Below are 20867 nucleotides of genomic sequence, written 5' to 3'. Positions count from 1 at the left end.
CGGGATGCTGCAGTGGACATGCTTGCACCATCACTAAAGACTCACAAAAAGCCACACAAACAAACAAGGACACATTTCAGCCCCCTGTGTCGTAGATGACCAGTTTATTTAAATAATGCTCAGAAAAATTTTCAATATGTAAATAGTGATAAAAGGAAAACGGAGAAGAAAATGTAGCAAAATGTGAAAAGAGAAACGTTTTGTTGTGTAAAGGTTATACATTAGACACATTATGACAACAATAAAAAGTGTTTTGTTTTTTTTACTGCTTGACTCGTTCATTTCTTGTTGCCCCATTTCCACCATTAACATTTTTTAAAATTTCCATCCAAAGAGCTTCCAAAACACCTGTTTTTACCTTTTTTAAAAACGCTCACAAACTGTGAAAATGTGGAAACTGAGCAGTACAAATTAGAGCATGATGATGAGAGCAAGTTTCAATCAAAAATCAGTTCCCATATTAGCTGAGAAATCAGTGGTTTAAGATATGAAGCTGTATGTATGATCAAAATCCCCCCAAAAAAGACATAACATGGATAAATAATGTTTTTATGCTTAATTATGGAAATATATACAGTACTGTAAACGTCTTGAGCCACTGCCTCATTTCATATTTTGCTATGAAAACGAACTATGTGTAAACAAGAACAGTTCTGCAGACTTCTGGAAAGACATTCAATGCTCTTCTTTGGATGTTGGCTGCCTTTTGTTCCGTTTTCTGCGAACATGATCCCAAAATGCTTCAATAATGTTCAGGTCTGGTCTTCGGGGAGGCAAATCCATGATTGATGTCTTTTTGTGTTGTGTTATTCTTTCCATCTTCAGTTAATTCTCGTAGCTCAACTTGCTGGTGCACAACTTGACAAACTGTGATATCTCTGGCATTTTTTTTGTAGATTTGGCTAAAAAGATGAGATCAAATTCTGTGTTTTTGCAAAAGGTTGTGTTGTAATAAAGGGTTTTAAATTCTTTGATAGGATGTCTGCTTTGAGTTAGGTGCCTTTCTTATGTTTCATTGACTCATAGGTCAGTGTAAACTGACCAGAAAGAACATTACTCTGAAAATGATCAGGTACATGGACTGGACTGAAAAAGAGTGAAAAGGCACCCAATGTCCAAAGAAAAACTTCAGAACATCTGGAGAACTATTGATCAGGACTACTTGATACAAGTGAAATAGAAGAAAGTAAGCAAATCTGAAAGAACTTAGGGATGGCATAATAGTTGTGCAAAGTTCTGTAATATATTACAAGGCAACAGTTTCTGTAAGTCCCTCCATACCACAGTATACTAGTAGTAGTTAAATGTCAAAATAGAACTGATATAACTTATAGATATATATTGAAATATATAAATTATAGCTGTACCACACTGACATGGAGTCATTGGATGCCCATTTTTGTCAGAATGTGGAGTCCCACAATCACAATGCTGAGACAAAATAAGGGCGACCAAGTGAGCTTTGTGGCTTCAGAGACAGCAGATGTTGAACCTTGCCTACCGCTGTAGGAGCAGGTGGCCACATTACCCACACGATCCACAACCTCTATCTCCATGTCAGGTGAACAGCAGGATGCACTGTAGTACACCAGTGTTATGTTCTCATTGCCTGAATCCAGGGTGGTGTTTATGGTCCCATTTCCCTGCTTGAGTGTGACAAGATCAACGCCCGTCCCGTCAGCTCCATCAGTCACCCGGGCAGAGACCTCCCACATCCTCATGCTGCAGTTAACAGAGCAGTTGGTCTGAAGGCTGAGCTGCTCACACACTGGTGCCTTGAAATCGGTCACCTGTAAGGGGAAGGAAAATGCATGAAGTCAGCAAAAAGCCTGAATCTAAAGGAATTGCAACTTCCTCAATATTTGCTCATTAGAAATGTGTTTCTTTGTTACTTATGATTGGCTTAAAGTGATTTTAGTTGGTGCACAGCAGGTTAGCTAAGCATAAAAAAAACTTCAGGCCTGTAGTTTAACGAACAGAGATAATAAAATTTATTACAATCAGTGTTGGGTGTAATGCGTTACTAAGTAACGCGTTACTGTAATTAAAATACTTTTCCACTGAAAAAGTAGAGTAACTAATTACTGTTCATTTTTAGGTATTTTAATTACAGTTACTTACAATGTACTTGCGTTACATTGTAAAATAATTAAACTCGCTGAATATCATTTAATTTCAATAATTTATCTTCTAAACGTAGAAGTAAACTCTGCCGCTTTAACATCGCTGTAGTGCAGGTGCACGTCATTTTGCGCCAGTTTGCTGCATAGTCGTATTCTAAAGTGGAAGATGTCGGACTCGGCTGAAGCGTGTGGCTGTTTTATGACATGGACATATTCCCGTCTCTTCACTTTTCTGAAACAAGCAGACAAGAATATTACAGTAATATGTAAGCTATGTGCTGGGGAGAAAAAACTATCGGCTGCTGTTAATAGCGTGAGTAATCTACTCAAGCGCCTTACACGAGAGCATAGACGAACACTTCTGAGTGATTCTTGTTCATCATCCATGGGCAACTCCTGCTAAGCAGACAAAACTTGATTTTACTTCGGCAGCACAGAAAGCGTCTGAAGGTGAGCTTAAAAAAAATGATTGCAGGCTACGTTGTGGAAGACATGCTACCGCTGCCGCGTACTGTAGAGTCTACGTCTTTTTAAAATATTATTTATTATTTAAAGAGTTTAGTTTCTATTGTTTGCCCACTCAAGGTTTATAGGGATTTTTAAGAAGTATTTAGTTAAATTACTTATTTAGTAATTAAGTTACTTTTCTGACACAGTAATTAGATAAGTATTTTAAATACAATATTGACTAAGTAATTAGTAATTAATTACTTTTTTAAAGTAACTTACCCAACACTGATTACAATTGACTTTATTAATGATTTTTCATGAAATACCCAAAAAGCTTAAAACAAAAAGTTTTCAGTTATAGTATTACCGTGTTAAGAACGGAGAAGCGCAACACAATGTAGTTACTGTCTGTGCCCCCAGGAGCCTCGGCCTCAATGGCCAGGGTGACGTCAGTTCCAGATGGGGTATTTAGAGGTGCTGAGAGGGTCACTGTGCCATTACCAGTGATTCCAGGCTCCAGGAACATACTGGTTGGAAATGTAGAGTCGAACCCTCTGCTGTTGGTGGATCGAATTGTGAAGTTTCCACTTGTTCCACTCGTCGTCAGAGTGAAGGGCACAGAAAATGGCGTTCCGGGTACTATGATGGTCTCTGGATTAGCCTTCAAAAAGAGAGTACATTTATAGAGATACTTATTTGAGCTGCTGCATGTTTTTCCATGTTTGATTTGATGCTTTTGTGTCACAAAACAAGTCATGGATTTCAGCTCACATTCATCGTCAGATTTGATGATCTGAAGTTGGTTGGTGACTGTCTCTGGAAGAGTATTAAAGCCTTGGAGGTGAAACTATCAGCTTGTCCCTTCACCTGCACCACAAAGTCCCCTGATGGAAACTTGCCAACCTGAACTAAGACTCTTGAATTATTCTGCGGCACCAAGACTCCTTTAATCACCTCTGACCCAGACGATCCAACCAGAGTGACTTCTGTCACCGTGGCAGTGTCACTTCCCGTTAAAGACATCAACAGGCTGCCATTGCCACCTTTCAAGAAAAAGCCAATTCATTATGTCTGATGTTTTAATGATATGCTACATCAGCAAATCGTCATGTCTAAAACCGTTGCCTTTACCAGCACTGGGACGTGTTTCCAGGGTATCAAATCCTCCAAAAGGGCCCTGTGACACCACCACAAAGTCAAAGAAGAAGTCGATAGGACTCTGACCTAAAAATGATGAGGGGGTAAAAAACAATTGAAAAAAGTCAAATATAGGGAGGGCCTCGAGACTAATGGCAATGGAAATAATGCATTTCATGAACTGATAATTCTGAATACGACAAATACTTACAAATAACATAATATCTAAATAAATTCTAACTATTATATAATTAAAATAAAATTAAAGACTTTTTTTTTTTATTCTAAATGATATATAAATCCATAAAAAAAGAGGTTCAAATAGGATGGGTTTATGGAAAAACTAAACACTAACAGTAATAAAAACTTTGAATTAAAACTTCAAAAAACCTTTTTAATAATTTAAAAAATAAAATCTAAAGCATAGTGAATAGATTCAAGAACCAGGAATTAAGAATACAGAATTTTGTTTTTATTCAGACATTGAAAAATATAGTTCCTTTTCCTCTTTTTATTTCCACTTCCTGTTGTTGTTTGAATATGTTGAGTCATTAGCATTTCCATTTAGCCTTTAAGACAAGGAAAATAAATCCTCACAGACTACTTACATTTTTCTAGGCTGCCCAAAGACCTGTGCTGCCAAGGAAACTTTTTAAATAAGTGTGAGATCTTTCATGAGGGTATTTTGCCTTCATATTCACGCTCTCAACATTTCTGGTAAAGAATTTTAAGGAACACAGCAGTGAAATGGATCCTCACAGAGTATCCACTGGTGGAGAGACATCTTCTGCTCTTCGCCCAATAATGTGTTAAAGCTAACATGCTAACATTGCTAACGCTAGCAGCCCTTCGTGTTCCACTAATCTAGTTTAATCTAGTCTAAAATTTACAGGAATTTGGACTCTAAGGCATGAGATTATTTTAGTTTTGGAAAGACTTAAGCTTGTAATCTTAAAGTTTAGCTTGTAAAATAATCTAATAATTTTTCTGAAATACTCATTTTTATACATCAACTTAGGGCTGGGCGATATGGCCTAAAATCCATGTGCGGTAACGATATATATCACGTCTTGATGCATTCTCAATCATCCAGGAAAGTAAATCTCCAAAAGTTGAATCTGTTCAAGAGACTGAAGAAGTCACTTGGATGAGTGACGAAACGTTTCTCCCACAAAACGCTACGTCCAGATGAACAGATTCAACTTTTGGAGATATATAATCGCGATATATTCTTTTCTTCTGTATAACGTATTTTACACACAATAAGGCGCACTTAAAATCCTTTCATTTTCCCAAAAATCGACAGTGTGCCTTATGTATGAATTCTGGTTGTGTTTAGTGACCTCGAACCGATTTTATGTAGTACACGGCACAAAATCTGTCAAAAATGTTTTAGTAAGACTTTGGCAGCTGCCTGCACCGCTTGATGGATTGTCGGACCATTACGGCTGCCGTAGTCAGGAGCCTTGCGGAGTAATCTGGGTCCTAAACTCCGTCCGCTTCAGGTCCCAAAGTCACACTATCACTGCGGCATCACTGAGTTAAAAACTGTCTAAATTCTTTCATCTTTAATAAAATGATCAGTGTTGCTGCTTTACCAGGTGTAACAAATAAGTTTAACATCCAGGCATCCATGAAAATAGAATTTATTACATTTAACGGAGTTAGAAGTTACCAGGAAGTTAGCGGAAGTTAGCTCGCTAGTTACCTAAATATGATATAGCATGTTCTGACTGAGAGATTTCTGAAAAAATTCAAACGTACAGCTCTGCTATCACTTCTGACATAAATGAAGACAGAAAACTAAACAGCAGTGGCGTTTGAAGGGTTACTGAAGTTGGGCTAGCTGGTATATAATGATGTGTTACGTGATCGCTAGCAAAACAGCTACGTTAGCATAACATTAGCACAGTGAAGTTGAAGGATGGCCGCTAACTTTTTTCCACTCGATAAAAGTTAACGTGAGGGTTTCTGGTGGTTAGGGACAAATGCAATTGCATGGCAGGATCCTGTAAATGGACCAAACTTCAGTCAGGAGAACAACTGAGATAATCCATCCACAATACGAGGTTAGTCATTAAATACTGCAACAACATGGGAATAGAGCAGTTGTTAGAGAATTCAGCATTAATGAATCAATGGTAGGGAAGTGGAGGAAGCGCAGTTTTTGGCTTTCCTCATATTCCAAAAGTTCTTCGTCTTTTTGCTATTACTGTCGCCCGGCATAATTTGCAAATGATGTTGTTTGCAGCCGCTGCGACCCTTTCGACCAAAACAGGCGCAGCTTGATGACACCATCAACATGCGCTATCGCGGTAGAGCAGTATAGTCAAAATCTCTACCGTTGGCCAAATTTATATCGTTTCTACCGTATACCGTTTATACCGCCCACCCCTACATCAACTGGTAAAAAAAAAAATTAATTTAGCATAGAATGAACTAATTACAGCAGAACATTAACATGCTAAATTTAAAGCTTGGTAGTGTAGTTAGATTAGTATCTTAAGTTAGCTAATATAACAGCTGGGCAGCAGGATGGTACTGTGGCCACCTCATAGCAGATGGTTCTAGGTTTGAACCACTGGTAAAGGAGTTTTCATCCATATACATGGATGGAAATTAGCACCAGGCGAATGTCTGTGCTTGAATGTAGCAGTTTTCATACTGTAAAAGTGTAATCTTTTGACCTATACAACACATGGACCACTGGAATTTCATTGTCATTGCCAGTACTTTGTTTTATGTGAAATCAAAAAGCCCTTAAAGAAGTTTTTAAATAATAGAATTGGCTCAGTTCTAGTGAATCAACAGCAAAACCATGGTTTTCTGTTGTTCAAATATACATACAATAGATTCTCTGCATTGCTCTACTCTGGCTATTATTAAGTATTTTAGATTTTTTTATTTTCATTCATCAACAAAATATGAGATACATGAAGATGCCATGTTACTGACATGCTAACTGTAATAATGCAGGTATGTCTAACCTGTATTGTTACTGTGAGCATTCCCTGCACATGTGCTACCATCATAGCAAGTGTGCTAGAAATGTTCACCATCTCCTAGGATATAGCATTTTTTAAAATAAATAAATAAAAAATATTGCTATTTATTAGTCAAATAACAAACTGAATTAATATTTTTACACAAGACACAGCTACAGGATGTGAACACTAATAACAGTGCAATTATAGTTTGGAAACAAAGGGAGGAATGTTCACTTTAAACAACGTTTCCACTCAGGTGAGAGGTAACTGAACTGAACTTGGCTCAGACAGGACAGGACATGCCAATCATATTTTAAGAGATCCTTTTAGGTGTTGTCATAGCTCACCTGGTTGAGCCAGTTACTTATGATACAGAAGATGAAGCAAGTGTTTGGTTTTAGGCCCATCTAAAACTGCTTGCATGTTATCCCCCTACCTTTCTGCTTTCCTATCTACATTTAACGCCAGACATCAACTAGATGCAAACTCTATTCGTTTTTTTAAAAACTTTGTTGTAATGGTAATTTAGTACATCCATTCTGACAGCTTATTAGTTCATTCAAACCTATACCTCAAGGCCCCAGGGATAAGAAACAAAAGTATCGACTGCCAGTCTTACCTATGACCTTCACAGTGTAGGGGTTACTTGACACCATTCTCATTTCCCATTTTCCAGTTTGTTTTTTTAGCTGCAGTGACTGGAAGTTTCCCACCGACTGGGATGTAATGATCAGTGACCCCGTTGTGTCACTGCTACCCTGAGATTCACCTGTTAGAACACAGATAGAAAACAGACTATTTTTAGGAATTTATTATTAAATGATAATTTTTTTAACATCAAAAATTAGGGTTACTACATTTAGTAGTTTTAAACATCTTTATCAATATTCATGTAACAAAACAGCATTTATCACCATGATAAATGCTGTTTTGTTCAAAAATCAATCAGGCAAATTTTGAATTTGACTACTGTGTAAACAGAATGTAGGGGACAGTATAGACTGCCACTGCTTTGTTGGGCAGGCTCAGAAATGACGTCATGACCGACGAATAGTAAAAACTCATGCAAATAATGAAGAGTATTATTTTTCCACAAACAATCCTTCAGAATAGCATACCTGTGGGACTGATGAGAGTAAAAGTGATGGATTTCCCAGTAATGTAAACTGTAGGATTTGTTACCGAGTCGTCAATCATAAAAGTGAAGTTTTCAGCCTTTCCTGGGTTCCTGGCTGCTTGAAGAAGGGTCACCTGGAACATTACAGTAAGCACTTACATTAAAGAGCTGAAGTCTTTGAAATCCAGCCAGTAGTGAGATGTTTGTGACATTACCAGAGAGGCGTTGGAGGACTCCTTTATGAGGACTGTGGCCTGAGGAAGTTCACTCTTTGTGATTTCAATAGCTTGGCCTCCTGAAGCCTGAGCCAGATCTCTGTACAGCTGAGCGTCAGCTTCTGCTATCCTATTGGATGGAGCACGCCGCTTCCGACTATTGACTGATGAAGTGTCAGTTATCATAAAGTTGACCTGAGAAGAAAAAAAAAAAAAGGTGCATGAAAACAAGCTTAACCAAATCATAAAGCCTTTACAAACAATTAGACTGAGTTAAAAAAAGAAGGTAAGATACGACCATTACGCTACTTTATTTATACATCTGCTTGTAGCAAAACATGCCCATCCCTGTTTCCACTGTGTTGGTGTGATATTTTGTTTCTGTTGTTTTATTCTTTTTTATTAACTTGTTGGAGACTAGAAAACATGCTGACATTTAAAAATGTAATCATCATTAAGATAAGTGTGTTATATTCTTAAACTACTACATACCACCGACTGGGTCCTCTCTATGAGTGCGATCACTGTGCTCTTCAGGTTTTTGTCTTTAGCGGCTGCGTCCGTGAAGAGGAAGATCTCAGAATTCAATGGAGCAGCGCTTAAAGCCAGCTGTGTGAAGAAAACCACGTTGAATAATTGTTTTAGGTAAAACAACAAACATGCATCGAGCTTTTAAAATTACAGAACACATATCACTTCACCTGAAGCCCTGAGAGACTCATCTCCGGCGGATCTCCTCCACCAGTGGCTACAAGAGAATCAATCGCATTCTGGAAAACTGCTGAGTCTGTCGTCTTTGTCAGTGGTCCGAAGCCTGTTTGATGACATGAGTCAAAGTCAATATATATACACTACTATTGTCCATTGTCACCTTATGAATTGGACAGAACAATAACATTTCAGAACATTCAGAAAAGAAATTCGTAGCATCCCAGAGATCCTACCTGGATCATTAAATGGTACAAGAATGTACAGCGAGGGCTCATTGGCTGTTCCCACGTTGCGGTTGATTATAGTGGAAGTGACAGTTTTCACTGTTGCAATGTCATCCTTCATGCTGCTTGTGGTGTCGATGACAAAACAAAGAGCTTTACTGGATCCTTTAAAGAGACCCATCATCCTGGGGGAAGGAGATGGAGAGAGATAAATGATAAAAATGAACTTTTGCACCACAATGAACTGAAACATACAGAAGAGCTTTCGTACTGCAAGAATGGTCGGTCACCGGCAGCCCCTCGAATGTCCTCTAGAAGCTCACTGGTTGCAGCTATTGCCATGTTTGCAGCTTGAGTGTGGAGATATCCGTGGCTGGAACTCTCTTTGTCTTTGTTGATCCCACCTGTAGGCTCAATCTTACTTGTCTGATCAACTGTCCCTCCATGACTGCATTTTCCTGTTCAGCAAATATTGTGAGAGAGGAATGATGAATACTTGAACACAGCTCTTTTTCCTTTTAACTTGTGTATTTAAGGGCTTGTTTCACTTCCTCTTTTGTCTTGGTAAGCTTTTGGCCTGTCTGCTTAGTGTATGTTTTTTGTTCTTCCCCAGTCTCGTTTCTTTAATAAGTCTCAGCTGTTTCCACTCCCCCTGTACACCCTAATTTATTATTGCTGTCTCACCTTCTTCTTTGCCAGAGTGTCTGTTCACCTATCCCTTGTGGCTACCACCACCAGTGTTAATTACCCAGTTTAGGTTCTTGAAGTTGGAGTTAATTTTATTTTCTGTTTTTTGTTTGTATTCTGGTCTCAATAAAATGGTGTGTTTTCTCTGTAACTCCTCTTCCCTGTGAATCTGCTTTTGGATCCTCACATTTAACACATGATAAAAAAAAATGGGTGATTATACAATGTGCAACTTGGTGTTTGGTTCATGAACTGGAATTACTTTTACACCATTGCTTTGGTGTCTCTGCAGCAGTTAGAAAAAGGTTTTAGGTTGATTTATCTCATGGATCCTTTGAGGACATACAGTAAGCTGTGTGTCAGTTGGATGTGCAGTACGCTGACTCAGTGTGATAAACTCTAAAGCAACAACTGAAGGCCAGGATGAATAATATTCCTTTTGTCCATAAGAGGAGGGGGTGGAAAATCTCAGAGTGAACGGCTGCTGTTTATTTCAAATCATCCTCAAGAAACTGTGATTGTGTTTTACTGACACTGTGGTTTTGGATGAGACAGATTTTAAAGGAATTTTTTTGTTTCATATTTTAACTTAAGTAAATGGTAAATGGCCTGTATTTATATAGCGCTTTAATCGTCCCTAAGGACCCCAAAGCGCTTTACACATCCAGTCATCCACACATTCACACACTGGTGATGGCAAGCTACATTGTAGCCACAGCCACCCTGGGGCACACTGACAGAGGCGAGGCTGCCGGACACTGGCGCCACCGGGCCCTCTGACCACCACCAGTAGGCAACGGGTGAAGTGTCTTGCCCAAGGACACAACGACCGAGACTGTCCAAGCCGGGGCTCGAACCGGCAACCTTCCAATTACAAGGCGAACTCCCAACTCTTGAGCCACGATCGCCCAAAGTAACGTGTACTAATGAAATACTATTTAAAGGATACTTTTTTATGTTATTTCACAAGGATGTTGGTTTATCTCTCATGTAAAAGAACCAATAACTAAAGTCTGTTTTTACTCCATTCAAAAACTCACACATTCTGAAGAGCAGAGTGATGGCTGCTGTCAGTGATATTTTATTGGATCATAATGGTGCAATCGTATTTGCCCATTTAAATACAGCTATTTTTAAATACTGCTTTGACTCTTTATAAACTGAGTATAGTTTACAGTTTGCTGATATCATTTAAATTAGTTTTTTCATTCACTCATGACAAACCGTCCCGTCCTACAAGTATGAATAATTTGAACTGGTCAGCACATCAGGTGGGCAAGAATTTAGTGAAACTGCAAGAAGTGTCACATTTGTCTTTTCAAAGTGCCAGTGAAAGGGCAAATGTGACTTTGACCTTGAGGACATTGTGCATGCAATTAATGAGGAGGAGCAATTCTTGTGAATTGTGGATGAATGATGACACATGCATCGCCACATCATGAGCTCACTGATCGTTTAACTGGATGAGCTGATAAAACTTCAAAGTAATTGTAACTGTCAAGACAAATGTGGGGTAAAAAGCCATTAAAAAGTGCTGTAACTGCAATTTCAGTGAAGTGGGATTCGAAGAGTAAGTAAAAGTAGAGTTAAAATAGATTTCAGTATGTAAGTTTTAGGTAAATCTCAGGAATATCAGTGACATGTGAAGCCTCTTCTGAGTGTGGGAAAACAATGATGGTTTTGTAGAAGAGTGAAGTCCTTACCCTTTGGTTTTGTTGCAAATATGAAGTTGAGACTAAAGTATCCAGACGTCAGGATCTTCTCCGCTATGATATCCTCCAAAATGTTGTTCCTGCAGTTGTTGCCGTCACAGCTGCGGCAGGTTGCCCTGCTCTTAGCTGGGAACATGTAAATCAGCATTTAAATTATGGCTTTGTCTTTTAAATCTTTCTACTCCATTGAGACTGAATGAGAGTTTTATCTGTATAATCTGTATGTGAGTACAGGCATCTCATCATACCATCTCTTTACCTGCTATGTTCCCAATGCTGGCGCCAGATTTGATTAGATTGGAGTTGGGGCTTTTTTCTCCCAGTTCTACCCAGTTGCTGTGACTGTAGAAATCCTCCAAGTGATGAAAAAAATAGGGTTATTATTTCACTCTGTTTTTGTTTGTTTGTTTTTGTTGTTGTTTTTAAACAGCAGTAAGTAATGATAAATACCTGCAAAGGATGCAGAATTTCTCCCAGGTTCTGCCTCGCTGCTTCATAATTCTCCAGCTTGTTGCTTGCTTTGACCGCCTGTATTCCCTCAATGATGATTTTCTTTCCTTGAACAAACATCTCATCATCAAAGTGGAAGCTGGCATTCAAGGCATAGCGGATGTCCACACGCACATTCCTGTATATGATGTGCAGAATGGACTGAATGAAAGTTTTAGATGACCGTGGTGCACCACACGCTGTAGCAACACCCTGTATGGTGAAAGGCTGTGCCTAAACACACAAAGGAAATCATATTTACATTACTGTTTTTAAAATACTTGTTTCTGTTCAATTAACTTCAATAATTTGAGTTCTTACAGGGAAAGTGAAGTCTGTCCCTTCAGCCTTAGCCAGTGCACGGCACACCTGCACAGTCACATTAAACAGGGCCTGCTGAGTGATTTCCTGGTGAGTCAGAGAACTGCCTGGCAGAATGTCAAAACCCAGAGCTCCAGTGCAAAGAAGCGAGAGAAACAATGCAGACGGCCACACAGACTTCATTGTTCCACCTGTCACACAACATGAAGTGGCAACATAAACATGTAATTACAGGCGTATGATGCATACAGGTTAAAAGTACTGGGAGTGTAAATATTTTTTGGCACTGCTCTGAGATATGCTGATTTTTAGGAATCGCAACTGTCACCACTGAAGCACTTGTCTATTCTAATAAGAAGAAAAGATGGAATCCTTTAATCTATTAATGCCCAGTGTATCATATTTAAAACATGAGTTTTTGAGCCTTCTACATCGTCAGTGTGGGGTTTTTTGTTCGTTTTTATCATATTTTTCACAAATATGATAAGAATTTTTTTTTAAATTGTCAGAGGTTGTCTAAACACAAATTAGAACTTTCTGGCAATTATTCCAGTTAAAGCGTTAAGCTCTCAATATACTATTCTGGCAATAAACTATTTTTATTGAATTCTCTTTAAATTCAATTCTATATAAATTTTGAAATTAAAGCAATAATTCAAATAGTTAAACTCTGACTCGAACACTCAAAAATGCCAAATTATTCAAAGATTTCATAATAAATCAACAATAATAACACAATCTCAGAAATACTTCTACCACATTTTTATGCTGCTACATCATCTGCAAAAATCAAGCCTCTATCTTTCAGGTGTTCCTCCAACAATGAGTTAAAGGATTACTGACCTTGTTGCTGTCCTGTGAACTTGAAAGTTATGGTGTCAGCATCTGCTTTTATGTTTCCTAATTGCCAGGGCGGGGTTAGAAGGACTCGCTCTACCTGTCTAACCTTTGTCATGATCATTACAGTCAGTAAGATTATTGTGTGTTTAGCTTGAATATACACTATAACACAGCTGAATCAGAAGTATGTGCGCTTTAAACTTTAGACTTCAAGTTTATTACTGTTAAACTAAAATGTTATTTTAATATAGTATATGACCTCTAAAAATTCCGTTTCCATTCATTTTGAAAAAAAATGAGAAATATAGAGTCTTAAATTTCCCCTTTTACACTTTAACTGGCTTGAACTGACTGAAAGGTGAAAATATAATAGAGTAAAATATATTCAAATGCGTGGAGTGTATTTGTTTTAGTTTGGATACATTTACATCTGCCCTGATTCGCTCCACTGCCACTGTGCCCTTAGGAGCTTCATTACAGGGGCGCGTTGGTATTTGTAGAAATACCAACATGCATACTTTCATTTTAGCACTGCACCGAGCAAGAAGCTGAACATCATGAAAATGCGGTCAAGCTTACATTGACACATAAAGTGGAGGGTGAGACTTTTAGTGAAGACAGTACATTTTAGTTTTGCAGTGTTACGTCCCCTCCGAAGGGGTCTAGGCGTGCAAGTGAGGGGACCAGTAACAAATGGGTCCAGAAACAGAATGAAAAGGAAAACACACAGAGTGGTTTTATAATAATATAGTTTTATTACAAATAATATAGTTCTGTTACAAACAACATTAACTTAAAGAGCCGAGCAACGCCGTTTTAGAGTTTTAATGCCAAAAAAAAACAAAGGAAACACTCGTAGCAACAAAAGAAAACTACTAACCAAAGAAGGGAGGCACTTCTCCACACTTCCAACTTTTACTCCTTGTTTGGGAGACACTCTCAGGGCCCACAAGCCCGTCTACTTCCCTACTCAGAAGGAGGCTGTCTGTCCAAAACCTAGCACAAAAACCATGTAGAGCCACCGAGGGAACAACCACCCTGCTCACAGCTCATCCCCAGCTTAAATAGCCTCAGAGGTGATTGCTGACTTGGGTCAGGTGGCAAACGAGGCTAATCAAGAGCAGCTGTGTCCTGGGGAGAGAGGAGAGAGAGAGGGGGTAGGAGTGGCAAGAGAGGAGGAGGCGGGGAGAGCGGGCAAACACCCCACCCACACACTCCCACAGCCTCACAGGATGTAACATGCAGGTATGAACTTTAATCTATGATTTTTTGCAGCAGCTACTGTATTATTATTTACTTTTGTTATGTAAGTAGACTGACATTCACACACAAAAGTACACCATGTGGAGACAGAACACTTGAGACACCCTTCATTTCTTTGGAAATAGTAGTAGGTAGTCTTCAGGAATAGTTCTCCAGGCTTCTTGAAGGACATTCAGTGCTCTTCTTTGGATGTTTGCTTGCCTACTGTTTTGTTCTCTGTCAAGATGATCCCACACTGCTTCAAAAATGTTCAGGCTCAGGCTTCAGGGAGGCCAATCCACGACTGATTCCACTGTGTGTTTTTCTATTTAGATTTAAATAAAAATAGGCAGTGTGTTGGGGATAATTCCCATGCTGAAAAGATTTCTGTCTTCATAATTCTGTAACCTTATTTGTGGCACATGCATTTATTTAATTTGTGTATATTATAATAAAAATATTATTTTGCAATGATGTTTTATGATTTTACATATTTGTCTTTCTTATTTCTTATCCTGATGTCTTCTGTAAAAGCTGATTTGGATTCATCACTTTTCTGTTCTGTTTTGTTCTTATTAAAGAATGACTTGTGTGTCATGAGGTGCTGAATGACTCAGGATGAAATCCTTATTAGGAGCCTCTGAAGTGGTTCAGGAGGATTTCAGTATTTTTGCTTGTAATCAATAAATTTAACATTTTATTGGTTATCATATGGTTATCTTTCCTTGACGGGAGGAGTACACTACCCCAGCCAGTCCTACCTGTCAGTCCTCAGTTGTGTATACTTTTTAAAAAATGTCACAGTCAAATTACCAGTAATGTACTGCATTATGGTCATTATTACACAGTTTGAACCGTAAGAGTCACTGAAAATACAATTTTTGCAGGTAATTAAAAGTAGTTATATTTCATCTTCTGTGATTATAAACCAACACTAACAAGCATTCATCTTTGATTAAAGAATATAAATCTTCCTCCAAACCCAAACTGTGAGCGAAAATAAAACATTACTTTATAACTTATTTACACATTTTTAATGAGAATAAAACTGTTGAATGAAATTTTACAGTGACTGTTCTTCAGTGCAAAAATATACTGATGTTTGCATTTAAGTCGTAGTTAAGAATAGAGTCGAAATTTTCCTGGAACAGAATAAGGTCCAAGACTATAATCATTTAAGATTTAATGGGTCAGATTTATGTGTTTTCTGTTTGCTCGATTTCTATTTGAGCTGGTAGTAAATGATTTATGGAGGGAGGGGAAAGCAGGGGCAGCGAGTGCAGAATAACTAACATTTGCCCCGGCCCTCTTTTTTCTGTCTCTTTGGCAATCTTTGAAAACTTCTCTTGAATCTCTCTCTCTGAATTGGAAAAAGGAGAGGACGATACAGAGCAACAGCTGGTGTGTCAGGCTGGATTTTCAGGTTCCTGAAGCAACAAGAAAAATGGCGGTTAACTGTTTTTGAAGAAATCAAAGTCAAGATATTCAAAGAAAACACTGGATTAAAATACACTGTTTTGCATTTACAAATGGCATCATTTGTAGGGGATTGTTTCCTCTTTTTGCTCCCATCCCTGCTACTTTTGCTGCTGTCTCTAACTCTCCGCGTGCCCAGAGTGCATTGTTGGACAGTGCTGGCAGTCAGGGCTTTAAGCTGGAGACTCTGGGTTATTATTTGCCTGATCCTGGGGCTGCCACTACACAAGAACACCAGTGCAAGGGCTGAAGAGGTCAAATCAGCAGGGACTGATATTTTGTCAGGGTCAGGTCAGATCTCAGATGAACCCAGATTCATATGCAAACCCACCGCGCTGGCCAAATATCTGCTCCGGCACTGTGGCTCTCTGGCCAAGCCGAGACTGGCCGCCTGGCCGAGGGGAGACCCCCACCTCCAGACACTGTCCAGCCTGCTGTGGGGCCAACATGGAGAGGCATTGCAGTTCACTAGAGACAACCTGCTACTGAAGGACGGGGGAATCATAGCTGTGGACTGGGCTGTAGGGACAAAGATGGGTGAGGCTGCCACAAGAAAGAAGTGGGATGTGAGGAAGGAGCACCAGTCAGGGGTGAGGGCACCGGGCTGCTTCACCTCAGCACCCCCTGTCCTCCTCCTCATCCCTCAATACTGGGGAGGGATGACCCCCCACTTAAAGGCGCTGTGCCAACAGGCTCTGTGTCGGGGCTTTTATGTGGTGGTCTTTCACTCTCGGGGCACAGACGGGTGCCCGCTGACCACAGCACGAGTAACAGAGTTTGGAGACCCAGCTGATCTTGAGCAGGTAAAGAAAGAAAATTTCATCATCAAACAGAAACATTTCAGTCATTTATTATTATTTTCTATGTCATTAATTTAATGAAGCTATTAAACTGTTGGACAAAGAAAATTCACACCTTCTCTCTAAGACATGATTCAAATTTTCACTCTTTTAATGAAAATGATTGTTTGTTTCATTCAGATCAGTGTTGGTATAGTATTGTAACTTTTTGTTTTTAATTCAGTTTACTTTCAGTTAGTTTTCAGAAAAGATTTCCTTGTTTCAGTTTAGTTTTTATTGTTTGAAAACATTCAGTGTTAGTTTTAGTTTGTTTTTTAATTATTAGGTATCACAGATAAAGTTATGCTGATCTGAAAGTGACACTGAGTTAAAAATGTAGGTCAGTTTCAAGAACACACACACACACACACACACACACACACACACACACACACACACACACACACACACACACACACACACACACCACAAGAAGCTTGTTGATTTAGGTACCTGTGCGTTGTGTCTACTTTTTGTGTTCCAAGTGCTGTATGTTTATTTTTCTTACAGGTGCAGCAGCTGAAGGTATATTGTGCATTACTATTTGTACTTTTTTATTACATCTTTCCATATTTTCTCCTAAACAAGAGGAGCATACAGAGAATTTATAGAGCTGATCTTGGAAAAGCAAAATGTATTTGGCACAGCAGTGCATTCAGATCATAACTGAGATTGCAAAAGCTGCCAGACAGGATAGGACAACAAAAAACAAAACTGTAGGTCTAAATACCTTTGAGGGGCTAGGGCACCGTTTCCATAGGCACTTGATCTGATCGTGTTAAAAGCACGACAGCCAGGACCGGTAAGAATGCATGTTTTAATACGTGAAGCAGTCTGGCTGAGACATGCTTTCACATGTTTGACATATGCCTCAGAACAATACATTTAGTTGTTCAACTGGTTTGGTTTGCACGGCTTGGTTGTCTGACATCATTTTGTATCATTTATAAAAACAAAACAAAAGAAAAGAAAGCAAAAGTAGAATGAAAAAAGATCCATTGTATTGGTGGTGAGGACATTTGTGCTTGCTTTTGCTTTTGCTTGTTCGTGTTTGAGGTATGAATGCATTTGAAAATTTCAAATCTAAAACCCCAATTCGAATAAGTGTGTAATATGTAAGTAAAAGCTGAGTGTGATGATTTGCAAATCTCATAAACCCATATTTTACTCACAATAGACAATTGAACACATCAAATGTTTAAACTGAGAAAATGCATCAATTTAAAACTAATGTTAGCTCATTTTCAACACCTGGGAACACTGAGGCATTCCCAGGCAAGCCCAGAGACATAAACTCTTCAACATGTAGTGTATCTACCCCAGGGCTATCTCCAGGTAGGATAGGCCCAGAAAACCTCATCCAGGAAGTATCCTAGATGCCCAAACAAACTCAGCTGGCACCTTTTGATGTGGAGGAGTAGCATCTCCACTCTGAGCCCCTCCCAAATGACTGAACTTCTGACCCTATCGCTAAGGCTGCACCCAGCCATCTGTCAGAGAAAGCCCATTTCTGCTGTTTCTATCCACAATCTCATTCTTTCAGTTCCACTCTGGTGTGAGCTGGAGGTCACCACCTGCTGAAACGGACCCACATAATGTGCAAAAAGTAGAATCGAGAGGTGAGAGATGGATTGTTCCTTCTGAATCACAGGTTCAAATACTGGATGTACTCTGCTGTAGGCCTTCCCAGGGAAGCTCAGGAGTGCTCAGCCCTGTAGCTTTTAGGAACACAGGCTGAACCTCGTCCACCCCAGAGGCAAGGCCACATAAGAGTTTAACTACCTGAGTGGCCTCACCGTCAGTGATTAACAAGTCAGCTGAGTCACTTGACGATTATTTAGAGTCATTTCAAGGCCAACTGAAAGTCTCCCACACACAGGTTTTTGCTTCAGCCACATTTTCTCAGTTTAAACATTTCATATGTTTTTGTATGACCTTCTGAGAAACATGCATTTATGAGATTTGCAAACCTTTTTTGCTTTTGTGAATTTTACAAAGCATCTCAACCTTTTTTTTTAGTTACAGTTGAAATTTTTTTGGGGTTTTTTTTGTTTTTTTGTTGGTTTTTTGCAGTATTTGCTCTTAAGATCATCTCCCTGATGAAGATTGAAAAAAATGGTCTGGAAAACTTTTTAGAAAATGCAATATGGTGAACATTTAAAAAATCTGAGCTAAAATTTTTTACTGTGTATGTGAAAAATACCAACAGCTGGCACACTGCTACTAAATTAACATAGTAACTGCTGTGCCTTTTTTATGGCTCAGCACCTGCCCTATTTTTTGGTGTAGGTGTGCAAATATTTTTTTTAAAATCAAGAATTCCAACAGTAGCTCATTTTTAACCAGTGGCCATATGGTTCAAAAGTCCCACTGGTGTCACTAGAGTGCTCAAGGTGCACACATTAAGGAATACCAACAGATTACAGCTTTTCAGTATCGCCTGTGGGCTTCAAAAGACATAAATAAAAATAATAAATAGGAAGAAGTAAAAACAAAATAGAAAAATTAGGGTGATTTATCCCCAGGATAATATTCACGTCTGCATAAAATGCCTCAAGAAACTAATTCGAACATTGAGTTGGGCATGTTGTTGTAAAATCGATACCGGTCACTTTTTGTTTGTTTGTTTTGACCGTGATCTCACAGTGTCACTATCTTTCGTGTCTTCCGTGATCAGGCGGTGGCTTATGTCCACAGCCGCCACCCGTCCTCTATGCTTTTTGCAGTGAGTGAGGGGTCAGGCTCAGGGGTCCTTCTTTCCTATTTGGGGGAGTGTGGATCGAGCACGTACCTGACAGCAGCAGCAGCAATCTCACCTGTGTTTCTGGGCCAGCTGTGGTTTGAAACGCCCATGCCTCCTATTTACCGCTGGGGGGCACTGTTTCACCGAAAACAGCAGCTCAGGAGGTGAGAGCATGAAAAGTGTTATAGCACAGACATAAATGAAGCATGGATATAATATCTTTCTTTTGTTGGTTTTCTTTATAAGATATGCAAGTTCCTTCAGAGGTGTCCGGGATGTGGATCGGGCCCTCAGCTCTTCTTCCCTCAGGGACTTTGAGGAAGCGCTTTTCTGCTCCTCAGCTCAGCCTCAAGTAAGCCCTTTAAATTCTGGACTGAGCTCAAGATCTCACTCCCAGTGGGGCCTGGCATCTTCAGCAGCCTGGGCGCTGGATGAGAGGGCTTACCCAGCCAAGGACTGGGAAAGCTACTGGGAGAGAAATGAGCCACTGAGAGATGCAGATGAGGTGGCGGTCCCTGTGCTCTGTGTTTGCAGCAGTGATGACCCTCTCCTCCTGCCTGCCTCCACTTTGCCCCTTTCCCTTTTTATGAGCAATCCGTATTTCTTTCTGATGTTGACAGACAGGGGAGGGCATTGTGGATTTGCTCTGGAGGATGAGAGGACAGTAAACGAGGAGCAGGGGGGAGAAATCTGGAGTCATAGCTCAGTTCTGGAGTACTTTAGGGTCGTAGCTGAATTCCTGCGTGGGGATGAGAGGAACAGGGTGAGTTGGAGTGGTCTAATGGAAGAAAACAGTCAGGCTAGGCTGAGGGGCTGGAGCATGGCTCCTCTTCGTAGGAGAAAAGCCACAGAGATGAGAAGACCAAGACCACAGGCTGCTGATCAATGCACCATGGATGCACAAGAAGGGAATTTCATCTGGAAGAGGTCCTACACACGCTGAAGGGAAGAAGATGGATAATCCTCAGTTGTGGTATTGAGAAGATGAAAGATAAGTCTTTCAAACACAAGACAACTTTTTTAACAAAGAAAAAAAATGTATAACTAACGACATTAGTTGACTAATGACTATTGACATTTTTTCAAAACACACTGGTCTTCAATTAAAAGACATTTATGTTTCCTGTTACATCAAAAAGTATTTGTCTGCTTTCTTTTTGTATATTTGTCGACTTCTTTTTGTATATTTGTCAGACTTAAGCATTTCTTGTTATCAAAAATCTTTAATATGAGACATATATGAGCCAATGATAACCTGAATACATTCAAAATACAGTTTTTAAATCATGATTTCATTTATTAAAGGGAAAAAAACAAATGATCTAAACCTACTTGGACCTGTTTGACTACTGGTATGTTCTTTTTATGAAATGCTGTCACAGGTTTTTTCACCAGATCTAACTGGTCGCAAACCTTCCAAAAAGTCTAAAGGTTTAACTCCGTCTACAGAATATTTTCCCTAAAGTTTTGGGGGATTACCGACATGGTTTTGGCAAATGGGAGATGGTCTTTCACCCAGTCTCTTTCTTACTATTGACTCATGAACTCTGACCT

The 20867-nt window shown here is 39.3% G+C and overlaps 3 protein-coding genes across 3 annotated transcripts; 1 reads left to right on the top strand and 2 right to left on the bottom strand.

The window, feature by feature from the left end:
- Positions 1-134: 134 nt before the first annotated feature.
- On the bottom strand, positions 135-3839 carry LOC120442277. The gene is made up of 4 exons (XM_039618427.1): positions 3705-3839; positions 3345-3616; positions 2941-3234; positions 135-1790 (listed from the first exon to the last, which is right to left on the bottom strand). Exons 2-4 carry the CDS (start codon positions 3594-3596, stop codon positions 1383-1385), a joined length of 954 nt encoding a protein of 317 aa, XP_039474361.1. The 5' UTR covers positions 3597-3616; positions 3705-3839; the 3' UTR covers positions 135-1382.
- Positions 3840-7101: 3262 nt separating this feature from the next.
- On the bottom strand, positions 7102-12077 carry LOC120442373 (von Willebrand factor A domain-containing protein 7-like). Its single transcript, XM_039618832.1, has 10 exons — positions 11814-12077; positions 11623-11716; positions 11355-11489; positions 9236-9422; positions 8974-9149; positions 8731-8843; positions 8522-8638; positions 8030-8224; positions 7816-7948; positions 7102-7466 (listed from the first exon to the last, which is right to left on the bottom strand). Exons 1-10 carry the CDS (start codon positions 11931-11933, stop codon positions 7270-7272), a joined length of 1467 nt encoding a protein of 488 aa, XP_039474766.1. The 5' UTR covers positions 11934-12077; the 3' UTR covers positions 7102-7269.
- Positions 12078-15587: 3510 nt separating this feature from the next.
- LOC116334030 (protein ABHD15) lies at positions 15588-20445 on the top strand. Its single transcript, XM_031757328.2, has 3 exons — positions 15588-16534; positions 19248-19477; positions 19560-20445. The coding sequence occupies exons 1-3, from the start codon at positions 15785-15787 to the stop codon at positions 20254-20256; spliced, it is 1677 nt and encodes a 558-aa protein (XP_031613188.2). The 5' UTR covers positions 15588-15784; the 3' UTR covers positions 20257-20445.
- The last annotated feature ends 422 nt before the right edge of the window (positions 20446-20867 follow it).

Source organism: Oreochromis aureus, linkage group 10 (genome assembly GCF_013358895.1).
Source record: "Oreochromis aureus strain Israel breed Guangdong linkage group 10, ZZ_aureus, whole genome shotgun sequence".
NCBI lineage: Eukaryota > Metazoa > Chordata > Actinopteri > Cichliformes > Cichlidae > Oreochromis > Oreochromis aureus.
Note: the sequence above shows the minus strand (reverse complement) of the source record. Positions and strands in the feature narration are given on the sequence as shown.